General features: G+C 44.5%; 2 protein-coding genes across 2 annotated transcripts in view; both read left to right on the top strand.

Moving 5' to 3' along the window:
* Positions 1-12,602, top strand: part of itga4 (integrin alpha 4) — a 60,543-nt gene that overhangs the window by 16,540 nt on the left and 31,401 nt on the right. Inside the window, exons 4-11 of the mRNA XM_079563008.1 lie at positions 547-647; positions 812-944; positions 1,783-1,850; positions 2,089-2,221; positions 3,057-3,142; positions 3,241-3,303; positions 4,926-5,066; positions 5,780-5,888. Of these exons, the coding sequence (XP_079419134.1) occupies positions 547-647; positions 812-944; positions 1,783-1,850; positions 2,089-2,221; positions 3,057-3,142; positions 3,241-3,303; positions 4,926-5,066; positions 5,780-5,888 (834 nt within the window). The remainder of the gene's footprint in view (positions 1-546; positions 648-811; positions 945-1,782; positions 1,851-2,088; positions 2,222-3,056; positions 3,143-3,240; positions 3,304-4,925; positions 5,067-5,779; positions 5,889-12,602) is intronic.
* The window catches only part of LOC306968267 (uncharacterized protein), a gene marked incomplete at its 3' end in the record, with an annotated part of 106,004 nt that continues 101,459 nt past the window's right edge, over positions 8,058-12,602 (top strand). The window contains exon 1 of the mRNA XM_079563609.1: positions 8,058-8,248. The remainder of the gene's footprint in view (positions 8,249-12,602) is intronic.

The following is a 12,602-nucleotide window of genomic DNA, read 5'->3' as shown; positions in this document are numbered from 1 at the left end:
AGCCACAAATGCCATTTTTTTTTTGGCATATTTCATTTCTTAAAGTTTGTAAATTCAATCAAACAGGGGAATGGACACAATGGGAAACTTTTGAGGAAATAATGGTTTCAGCCAGAACTGTACCTGAATTTGTTTTAAACCACAGGTATATGCAATAAAAATAGATGAGTGAATTGAATGGATTCCGTCTCAAAGGAAAAGTTATATTTTCTAAGAAATTTAGATTGAATGCAAGTTTAAATCCAATTTAATACTTTTTAATGACCCCCTGTATAAAAGACTATTCCACAGGCTCTACGTCGGACAAAGGTAGGCAACGTTAGTTCCAGGGGCCACATTCACACCCCGTTTGGTCCTCCTCAAAGCAGACTTGCCTTCATCAGGTCGTCCCTGGCGGTGGCTCGCCTGGTCCTTTGTGAAATGCCCTCACATTTGACACATTGTTTCAGTTTTGGAGGAGCAGGAGAGTGTGAAACTATGAAGTGTAATATTAGTGTCAGTCCTCTGGTGATGGACATGCTGTGTTTTCCCCTGTGGTTTGTGCAGAGGTGAACAGCTGTGGAAAGACCTGTGAGGGGGAGAGCTCCCACCAGTGGCTGGGGGTCAGTCTGTCTCGGCAACCGGGCGCCCAGGGGGGGCATGTGCTGGTGAGTCACTCATGATGTCGCTGTTTGGACAGGCAGGAGGATTAGGCTCCTTTTTTTCATCAACAGGGGGCTAAATAGAGGTCCACCAATATGGGTCGATTTTGGGGGATTTTGATTGGCCGATGCCGATATTTTTGGCTCATGTGATGCGTGTGTGTCCCCAGGCATGTGCGCACCGCTGGAAGAATGTTTACTACTCCAAGAGGGACGGCCAGAACAACAAGCTGCCCAACGGGGTGTGCTTCCGCTACGGACAGGACCTGGAGCACGCTCGGCCCATCATCCCCTGCTACAGAGGTGTGTTTGAGCCGGGTTCTGTTGATGTGGGCACGTTCAAAGCAAAGAAGGGAAAAAACCATGACTTTCTAAATAAAGATACAGAGACATGGAGAGCAGCAAAGTGGTTCAACAGACCAGAAATACTAAAAAAACAAACAATGCTAACAAGGAAGCTACGTTAGCTTCATGCTACATATACTAACGTTAGCTAACGAGTGCATACAGGCATATGGACTGGATTTTGGCTTGACTTTATCTGTGAGTGATACACAGGGCGGCACGGTAGCACAGTGGTTAGCGCTCAGCTAGAAGGTCCCGGGTTCCATTCCCACCGGGACGGGGCCTTTCTGTGTGGAGTTTGCATGCTCTCCTCGTGTCTGTTTCCTCCGGGTACTCCTGAATGTATGGTGGTGAATGTACAATTGTCTCATGTGACTTTGTGACTTTGTCTGCGAAAGGCGCAGTACAAATACATCTACATTATGTTTGTAGTTCATGAGTTTGGGAAAATCCGCTGTTACCATGGAGATCCGCCATGTTTGTGGATGCTAGCAAACATTTTCCATAGACTAACATTAGCTACAAAAAAATATAGAAAGTAAAAAAATAAACGATGTCACTGCAAATTGTCCAAACGTTTTAATGTGAACAATAACTCCAGTATTTTACCTTTTAAAATATCCATTAGTTTATTATTGCTGCAAATCCCATGATACTTAGCGACATGACATCACAGCACAGAAAACGGCTAAAATTAGTGAAATTGATCACATATGCAGAACGATCTCTGATTAAACATAAAGTTTGTCCTGAAGACTCGTGGAGAGTTGTCATGGTTCTCCTTTTCTGTGGCCAGATCACCAGAGGAAGTTTGGGGAGGACTATGGCTCGTGTCAGGCCGGCATCTCCAACGCCCTCACTGAGGTCAGTGACAGTCCTGCAGTGCTCCTCAGAGGCATTTGCAAAGTCGTGCACACATCAAGCATTAAAAGAAGATAGAGTTTGACATTTATTTGATTGTAATTATTTTAAATGTGAGAGCAGATGTATAATCTGTTGTTTTGAAAGGAGTGAATTGTCAAAGTTCTGTCTGGGTACTTTGAAAATGACCAATCTAAGAGTTCCCTGAAAGGTAGAGTTACATTAACATGTGTCCCCCCAGGAGCTGATCGTCATGGGGGCCCCTGGGACGTCCTACTGGACTGGCTCAGTCCTGGTCTACAATACGTCCAGCGGGGTCCTGTCCTCATATGTGGATGACCATTCTGCCACAGTGAGCTTCGGCAGCTACCTGGGTAAGACAGATAACAAGGGCTGGATACATTACAATTATTGATACAGATACCTGAACAATACTTCTATAAATAATGTCATCTAGAACCAAAAACCTGGTTCTAGATGACATGGGCGTTTAATATATTCCATAAAAGGTTTAACTGTGGTTATTTGTACAGGGTTACACAGATCTGATCAAAAGTATATGAAGTTCATGACCAATGAAAAATAGCAATCTCAACAATAGATCTTAACAAGGTTCCAAGTAGAACTTCAACACGAAGAAATGGGAGTGAGACAAAGTTTTTTTGAGTAAAGCTTTAATTGAAAAAAACAAAAACAAATAAACTGAAATCGGCAGTTTTGCAGCTGATCAGAAGTTCAGGACCACATGCCTTTAAAATCTGTGCTAAAAATGTGGATTCAGCGTCATTTTCTTGTTGATATCTTCAACCACGATTTAGATTTAAAGAAGAAATATTTAGCTCTTTGACTCATCTCAAACAGGTCTTTTTAAATGTGCATTATGCAAAAAAACAAACTTGACACTTGACCTTTGAGTGGCCTGTTGTATGGGAGGTCAGCCTTTACTTTCCATCAATGCTCCAGGATAAAAACAATTGATCCTGGAGCATCATAGTGGCCAGTGTGATGGAAAGTAAAGGAGCCATGCGAACCGCTGGTCACTAAAAGGTCAAATTAGCACTAATAAGAAGTTTCATTATGCACCTTTAAGATGGAGCTGTACATCTGATCAGCGACTGACATCTACAGAGTTTGTCTTTTTGCCCTGAAGAATACAAATAAAAATATCTTGTTCACCACCAAAGTGAATGTTCCATTGCACTTGTCCAGGTTACTCTGTGGGCGTGGGGCACTTCCTGAGCCCTTCCTCCGTGGAGGTGGTAGGGGGCGCTCCGCAGTACAACCAAAGAGGGAAGGTACAGCATGTCAAAAACATTGGAGAAAATGAAAAAAAGAGTCAGTAGTTTTATAAAGGCCTCTAAATGTGTTCCATGTGCGGTGTTTTGTTTTTAAGGTGTTTATCTTCACTGTGGACTTCAACACGCTTCGGGTGCTCGCCAACGTGTCGGGGAAAGAGGTACCACGTGAGCTTGTGAAATAAGGAGACAATGTTCTTGTATCTGCTTATCAAATCAAAGTTCTGCTCGGCTGAAAGTGCAGACTCTCAGCATGTTGGGCTGGCACCGATTAGATGAGGAAGAATGCACTGAGGAGCAGATGCAACAAGCCTAAATACAATGGGTTCGGCTCGAAATAACATTAGAGCTGTGCAGGCCCTCCTCAGTGAGAGGATTTCTAAGCTGCTGTGGACGTTAGCATTAGCCCGTTAGCATTAGCGAGTGCATTGCAATTATCCCAGAGATGGTACAGCATGACCCAATATGATAAATTCCGATGCTTTTAGACGTGCAATTATTTCTACGATTGTGGCTCAGGTCTTAGCTCTCTCTGTGTTGTAGCTGGGCTCGTACTTCGGGGCAGGTCTTAGCTCTCTCTGTGTTGCAGCTGGACTCGTACTTCAGGGCAGGTCTTAGCTCTCTCTGTGTTGCAGCTGGGCTTGTACTTCAGGGCAGGTCTTAGCTCTCTCTGTGTTGCAGCTGGGCTCGTACTTCGGGGCAGGTCTTAGCTCTCTCTGTGTTGTCGCTGGGCTCGTACTTCAGGGCAGGTCTTAGCTCTCTCTGTGTTGCAGCTGGGCTCGTACTTCAGGGCAGGTCTTAGCTCTCTCTGTGTTGCAGCTGGGCTCGTACTTCAGGGCAGGTCTTAGCTCTCTCTGTGTTGTCGCTGGGCTCGTACTTCAGGGCAGGTCTCAGCTCTCTGTGTTGCAGCTGGGCTCGTACTTCGGGGCAGGTCTTAGCTCTCTCTGTGTTGTAGTTGGGCTTGTACTTCCGGGCAGGTCTTAGCTCTCTCTGTGTTGTAGCTGGGCTCGTACTTCGGGGCAGGTCTTAGCTCTCTCTGTGTTGTAGCTGGGCTTGTACTTTGGGGCAGGTCTTAGCTCTCTCTGTGTTGTAGCTGGGCTCGTACTTCAGGGCAGGTCTTAGCTCTCTCTGTGTTGCAGCTGGGCTCGTACTTCGGGGCAGGTCTTAGCTCTCTCTGTGTTGCAGCTGGGCTCGTACTTCGGGACAGGTCTTAGCTCTCTCTGTGTTGTAGCTGGACTCGTACTTCGGGGCAGGTCTTAGCTCTCTCTGTGTTGTAGCTGGACTCGTACTTCGGGGCAGGTCTTAGCTCTCTCTGTGCTGTAGCTGGACTCGTACTTCGGGGCAGGTCTTAGCTCTCTCTGTGTTGTAGCTGGACTCGTACTTCGGGGCAGGTCTTAGCTCTCTCTGTGTTGTAGCTGGGCTTGTACTTTGGGGCAGGTCTTAGCTCTCTCTGTGTTGTAGCTGGGCTCGTACTTCGGGGCAGGTCTTAGCTCTCTCTGTGTTGTAGCTGGGCTCGTACTTCAGGGCAGGTCTTAGCTCTCTCTGTGTTGTAGCTGGGCTTGTACTTTGGGGCAGGTCTTAGCTCTCTCTGTGTTGTAGCTGGGCTCGTACTTCAGGGCAGGTCTTAGCTCTCTCTGTGTTGCAGCTGGGCTCATACTTCAGGGCAGGTCTTAGCTCTCTCTGTGTTGTAGCTGGACTCGTACTTCGGGGCAGGTCTTAGCTCTCTCTGTGTTGTAGCTGGACTCGTACTTCGGGGCAGGTCTTAGCTCTCTCTGTGTTGCAGCTGGGCTCGTACTTCGGGGCCAGCCTGTGCGTGTTGGACCTGAATGCAGATGGGCTCTCGGACCTGCTGGTGGGGGCCCCCATGGCAACAGGGGCCAGTCGAGAGGAGGGACGTGTCCACGTCTACATCAACCAGGGGCAGGTCAGTTCACCTCTTTGCGGATTTCACTTTCTTCCCATTAGTATTCATGTCCCTTCAATTGTCCCATAGAGGTTTTGATAATATAAAGAAATCACCAAGACAGATTGAAGCTAATATGCAATGATATGATTGTTTTGAAACTATTGATTTTGCACTCCTAAAGTGTTTTTGGAATTGAACTTTGCCTTATCTACACAATGATGATACACAACAATATGTCCAAGGCCATTTTTCTCCCATTGTGTTACCAAATTTCCCTGTCCTGTATGTGCCTTTTTTTTTTTTTAACCCAGAAGGACGTTTCAGTCAGTTCCTCATTGTCCTTAACCAGATCCTGAGCTATCTCTTTATTTGTGTGGGACCCTGCTAGTTGTGAAAGTAAACAGCCGACAGGAAGTACAGCGTCTGGCTTACTGTCCAGGAAGACGTCACGTGGGGAAACTGTGAATATAGCCCATTAGACGAATTAGCGCGAGTTTGTTGCTGATTGTACACTTAAATCACCACATCCTCTTCCCATGCCTTCCTGTTTGTTTGTCCGTGTGATTCCCTGGGCTTGACCTGACAGGCACTGCGGCATCAGCGGGTTCAGATTTACAGACTGCGACAGGAATGGACAATAATCCTGTCAATTAACACACACAATTATATTAATCACCCAGCCCTACATTGCCATAATAAATAAAAGTGTGTGGTTCTGTTCCTGTCCCCAGGCAGAGCTGTCGGAGTTGGACTTCACGCTCTCGGGCAGTGAGGCGTACGCAGCGCGGTTCGGAGAGGCCATCGCTGACCTGGGAGACCTGGACGATGATGGATATCCAGGTGGGTCCGACGCCACGCGAGCTCCATGAGGACATGACGGACCTTTGGTTCAGGCTAAATAATGTCAGTCTCAAGACTCTGTGGACACACTAGAGAAACAGATGTGCAAGAGTTAGTTAGAAGTTAGTTTTCAAACACATTCTGATCTATTTCTCTACTTAAGGTCTTGTGTTGTAGCATTCCCAACAAAGAAAGCTAATGCTACAAGCTAAATCTCTGGTCCTCACGTGAAAACGAGAAATATGCACAAGTAAAGTCAATTAAACCACCATCTACATAAAGAACCGTTTGTAGCTTATTGCCCACATCATCTACAATTAGCCCCAGGAAAAAAACAAAGCTCAGTTAGCTAAGTTAGCTCGCATCAAGCTCCAGTTTTCTCCCATGAAAACAGGAATAATAACTACATAGAACAGCCTTTATGACGGTCACACTCTGAGCCTGGCTTTACACATGTATGGTTTATTGCAGACTTTTAATCAACAATGAACTGTAGGCGATTGTAACGTGCTAACGGAGCTAACCGGGCCTTTAGCCACTTGCTACCGGCACAAAATATGTCACATATTCAATTGTATGAGCTGGATATAGGCTTAAATACTAGGGAGATTTCCCGTTGATCATGGGGATATACATGTAGTTAAAGATCCATAGGACATGGTAGTAGCAAAGAGGGAGAGTAGTTTGTCCCAAACAGCAGGTATTTTTCAGGCAAGAGCTTCTTCCAAGATGGCTACGAACACACTCTGAGCTGATGTGCGGCCAGAGCGTCTTGACTCTTGACTCTTTTTTGTGACAAGCGCCTGACTTCAGCAAGCAAGGATTCTCTTTCCTAAAAACAAGACTCAGTCTGAATGGTTTGTCCTGTGGCTTCAAATGAGACATTCTTTAAAGAAACATGTCCTCATTCATGTGTCTGGTCTGTGCACTTTCAAGTTTTAAAATGGCAGACGATTATAAAATGCTCAAGAGTGTCCCCAATTTTCTTCCCATATGGAGCTGACAACTCACGCTGTTATGTGAGCTTTTCCACATCCTGTCCTGTCTCCATTCACAAAAACATGACTGGCCTGGCCCCCTGTAAAGCCCTCACCCTCCGTCATATCGCTGTGTTTGCTCATTTGAAGGGATGAATGGATGAATGAATGAATGAATGAATGAATGAATGAATGAATGAATGAATGAATGAATGAATGAATGAAACCTTTTTGTCCTTCTTGGGGAAATTTGCTCTGGGCACATGGTGCAGATGCAGCTGACAACATGTAACAGCATTTCCTTTATGGAAGATTCTACAAAATAGATCTTCAGCCTTACATAACGAACCTTTAAACACACTTTCTCAAAATGTGTTTTTTTATTACTGACTCGTGCCACAACATCTCCACTTTATTTGTTGATAGCTCTCACGCGTTGTTTGTGAGCGAGAGTAAGAACACCTCAGCCGCACTGGGGTTTTCTCAGCGTCTGCATGTTCTCTCACCCTGACCCTGTTTCCTGTGTGAACTGGGCAGGTGTGAGCTCCGTGCTCCTGCTGCTGCTGCTGCTGGAGGGTGGGGCCCGCGCCTCTCTAACTGCCGATCCCTGCGCCGCACGGGGCGTCCTGATAAGGGAGGGGTGGAGGGTGTCATTAACCCCGTAATGACAGAGCCCAGAGCTGTCTGTAATTTCAAACCAGCAGCGCGTTTTGTTTATTGGAGCAGAGCCCACCCACACGTCCGCGAGCATCACTGCCGGGACAGGAAACGCCACTCCTGTTTCCACATTAGGACCATGAATCAGAATCAGAATCCTTTTTAATGCCATTGTTTGGAACAGATTCACAAACTAGGAATTTTTCTCGGTACAAATCAAGCAACATAAAACATATAACACAAAATTATAAAGAAGCTATAAAACTTTAAAACTGTAAGGCTATAAGGGTATTCATAAAGAAGATGAAAATAAATACATTAAAAATTAAAAGTAAACTGTATAAGACCAATTTGGCCTAGAACAACAGCGGGATTATATTTACAGATGTGCAGGTATATGAAGTGATGAAGTTATATAAAATGACACACCACACAGTCCAACAGAGCAGATACATCCACGAGTCTGTGACTGAGCTATAGAGACTTGTTTTTGTTCATGAGTCTGATGGTGGAGGAGAAAAATCTGTTTTTCAAATGGCGGGATTTATGGGTCTGTATGGACCGTAGCCTCCTGCCTGATGGGAGAGGGGTGAATAGTCCGTGTCCAGGGTGAGAAGGGTCAGCTGTGATCCGACCCACACGCCTCCGTGTCCTGGAGGTGAACAGGTCCTGGAGAGATGGAGCTCACAGTCAATCACCTTCTCCGCAGCAGCACAATGTACTGCAGTCGATGCTTGTCCTGGTCTGTAGCGCCGGGGAACCACACGGTGATGGAGGAGGTGAGGATGGACCACACGGTGATGAAGGAGAGGATGGACCACACGGTGATGGAGGTGGTGAGGATGGACCACACGGTGATGAAGGAGAGGATGGACCACACGGTGATGAAGGAGAGGATGGACCACACGGTGATGGAGGTGGTGAGGATGGACCACACGGTGATGGAGGAGGAGAGGATGGACCACACGGTGATGGAGGAGGAGAGGATGGACCACACGGTGATGGAGGAGAGGATGGACCACACAGTGATGGAGGAGGTGAGGATGGACCACACGGTGATGGAGGAGGAGAGGATGGACCACACGGTGATGGAGGAGAGGATGGACCACACGGTGATGGAGGAGAGGATGGACCACACAGTGATGGAGGAGGTGAGGATGGACCACACGGTGATGGAGGAGGAGAGGATGGACCACATGGTGATGGAGGAGGAGAGGATGGACTCGATGATGGCCTTGTAGAACTGCACCAGCGTCTTGTTCGGCAGCTTCAGTTTCCTCAGCTGCTGCAGGAAGAACATCCTCTGCTGGGCCTTCTTGATAAAGGAGCTGGTGGTTGGCTCCCATTTGAGGTCCTGGGGGGTGGGAGAGTCAGGGCGAGGGGGGACGGTGGGGCTGTGTCTTTCCTGAAGTCCACGATCATCTCCACTGTCTTCTGGGTGTTCAAGCTAATCGTTAATCTTTTCCTCTAATCCAAATCAGATTTGTCATTTTGAGCTCTTCAGCTTCAGATTTTATTTTACAATGGAATGGCAATCTAAAAACAAGCTGCTGCTGTTTCACTGACAGAGATCTACAGCTTTCAAGGTTGGATTTGTGGCAATGAAGTCTTTGCCTTCCAGCCCTTTTCTCAAAATCTCATTTTCTTTAGCTGACACTGCCCATTTGGAGCAGTTTCTAACCCGCCCCGCAGCCATTGAAAAACATCACTGAATGGATCACGGTTTTAATTCCGTTTGCAAATGTGCTTGAAAGTTTCCTGAAACTAGCAACACGATGCAAATCTGCAAGAGGAGGAATGAGGCGTGATAAGGAGTAGTTAAGTGAACGGGACTGTCTCCTTCCTGCTCAGAGCATGGAGCAGGAGGGGGGGCAAAAGGCACAGGTAACGCAAACTCACGTACAGAGACACATACATATCTGTCTCATATTTATATGAAAAACCTGCTGCAAAGATGATACACTGAAACGTGGCTAAATACAATGAGCGCACGAATGACAACCATGAGAAGCAGCGACCGGCTTATTTATTTATTTATTTTTTACAAACTGATCTGACTCTGATCCTGTCTCATTGAGTTGGGAGGCTGGCGTGTGGGGTGTTTTTCTCGGTGTTTGCATGTGCATGTGGCTGGCGTGTGTGTGTGTGTGTGTGTGTGTGTGTGTGTGTGTGTGTGTGTGTGTGTGTGTTTGCATGTGCGTGTGTGTGTGTGTGTGTGTGTGTGTGTGTGTGTGTGTGTGTGTGTGTGTGTGTGTGTGTGTGTGTGTGTGTGTGTGTGTGTGTGTGTGTGTGTGTGTGTGTGTGTGTGTGTGTGTGTGTGTGTGTGTGGCTATAGGATGTGGGGTGGGGTGAGTATGAGTATGAGTGTTATTGTCTGCTTCTGTTTGCAAGGGTGGGTGTTTTGGGTGGGCGGAAATAGTTTTTAGTACACTGTAAATTCCAACTCATTGCACTTACTTGGGATAAGTTGTAAACCCGATGCATAATTATTACGTCCAATGTTAAGCCATGATTACTAGTAACGCTAGTATGATTAAGACGGCTTTCACAGTGTTCATTACTAATGATACAAGTTCTGATTACTAGACATGTTAGTACTGACAACTGGTAATTCCGAGTACTGATTACTTTTGTTACTTAAATATGACCTTTACCTGTACTATTATGCTTAGTACTGGTTAATGGAATATTCCTGTTCCCTCTATGGTTTATTTGTTAATCCCATAAATGAAGTTTTACAAATTTAGTACAAGATATAAATGTTCTAATAAAGCAAAACAAAGTATAGTTATAAAGTCAATTTATTTAACATTAACACAGTGTAAAACACTTATATTTTTAGGTGCAGTTAATGATAGAACATCTGTATTTCTGCAGTTATAGTTCACATCAGTCCAAACAGGTGGGTTAGTCTGTACTGAGCCGATGAAGACAAGGAGCAGAAGTGTCTCAGAAGGTTCCACAGACTCTGTACATGCAGCAGGTTCTGCAGACTCACAGCAGAAGGAAAGGGATCTTTTTTAATCACCGTCAAGTCTTCATCAGCGTGGTCAGATTTCTGTAAGACATAAAAACAACAAAAATACTTTAGTTGTGAGTCCCTATGGCAAGACCAAAACCTACATGTAAAATGTTGCTTTGTCTCATCCAAACATCTCAGCTCTGACTCTGTCTCACCTCAGTGTGTTCAGCTCCAGCCTCAGCAGATCCTTCAACAGCTGCTCTTCAGTCTGACACTGGACACACACAAAAGCATTCATAAATGTTATTTCACATCCAACTTATGGCCACTTTATCAGAATATATACCGATGAGTGCTGTCTTACCTATAGCCTGGATGCTAAGATGGTCTCAAAGTTTTTACAGCAGTTCAGATTTCTGTAAAACAAAGAATTACAGTAAGTAATCACAGTAAAAAGACTATGAACGTCCTCAGAGGTTTTTTTTCCGACACAAACATTTGTGTGTCTCACCTCAGTGTGTTCAGCTCCGTCTCATCAGGTCTTTCCGCAGCTGGACTCCTCAGTCTGACCCTGGACACACAAACCATTTCAAAGATTATTTTACTAAATGACATGCTGTTTAAAACACTGATCAGTGCAGTCTTACCTTTGGCCTTGATGCAGAGTCAGTCTCTAAATCTTTACATTCGTCATTGTCTGGGAATAAAAGAAAAACTTTAATCATAACCAGTGGTCTTAGATAAACATGAATTTAATGCAGTGAGTTGTTGGTGAGTGCAAACTGAAAAATATAATATGCCATTTTGTGGACAGGCTGCACTTGATTTAACATTTGAAATCATGAGTATTACAGTAATATGGCCAAAGCTAATATGTAAATGCTGAATGAGTTAAAAATACAAACGTGACTGTACTGCTGCTGCTGCACTTTTGCTGGAGAACACATAGTAAATTACCCTTAAGTATCTATTTTCTGTCTTTAAATGACTGGAGCTTTACTACTTAAATTTGTATCACTAATGCTAGACAGGCCACTGTGCAGTCACCAAATTAAATAACAAATGTGTTTTAAGGTAGAGCAAGAGCGTTATTGCATTTTTCAAATATAAAAAAATGCTGAAAATAGTAACAATACATCAAACTCTCAGAGCAAACACAAATATATGCAAAGACACACTCACCTTATGTCGATTAATGAGAAATAAAACAGGAAAGGTCCTGTTTTCTGCTGTTTCTGCTGAGGATACACTGAGGCTGTTCAACACTTCTCCTTTGAATTCAAAACAGTTCAGAGCAACCTGATTGGCTCATTCAGTACATGTGACATATGACCTGAACCAATCACGGGCAGCATAGGTAACAGCTTATTTTTGCGATTACTAGACAGTCAAGTTCCCGTTACAGGGGGGCAGTAGAGGACACTGGGGAGGTTAGTGAGAGTTACTTAAACCATGGCCGTTTCTCAATCCCCAGTATGCGTACTCAGTACTCGTGAACTCCTGGGTACAGACTTGCGGGTGCAGACTCTGAGAACGGACTTGAGGAGTTCACGAGTGTGGACTCGGCTTTTTAAGCGTTTGGAACGAGTGAACTCGATGACATCACAGGAAGTAGCTCCTGAACACAGGGCTGTGAGCTTTTATAACATTAAATCACCTCATATGAAATTAAAAGGGTGACACTGCAGTCGAAGTGGAAATATGTTTTTAAAAACATACATTATACACTTTTGTAATAAAAAAAAACATAAATGTTTACATTTTAGACAATTTCACATTATTTTTTTTTACAATTATAGCCTATAAATAAGGCGCTATGTGGAAAGTCATTAAAAAATCTGATGTGCAAACTGAAACAATAATAATAAAAAACAAATAGGTCAAATATGAACTTGTTTGGGGGGTTGCAAATTATTCTGAAAAAACAAACAAACAATTTAGACTTTAAAATATGTAACTGTTTTGAAGTTCCCATATAAAGATGTGTCTGCAGCGCCCCCTTAATAAAACAATGTACAAGTAAAATGCATTTGTCCTCAATGACCTGTTCATGACGTTAAGACTTTAAATGAAACTGTTGCTGATCGTGAGAAAATGAAAGCATGTTCAAAGTTGTTT

This window comes from Gobius niger (assembly GCF_951799975.1).
Source record: "Gobius niger genome assembly, chromosome: 9".
Taxonomy (NCBI): Eukaryota; Metazoa; Chordata; class Actinopteri; order Gobiiformes; family Gobiidae; genus Gobius; species Gobius niger.
The sequence above is the reverse complement of the archived record's forward strand: the minus strand, read 5'-3'. Positions and strand labels throughout refer to the sequence as shown.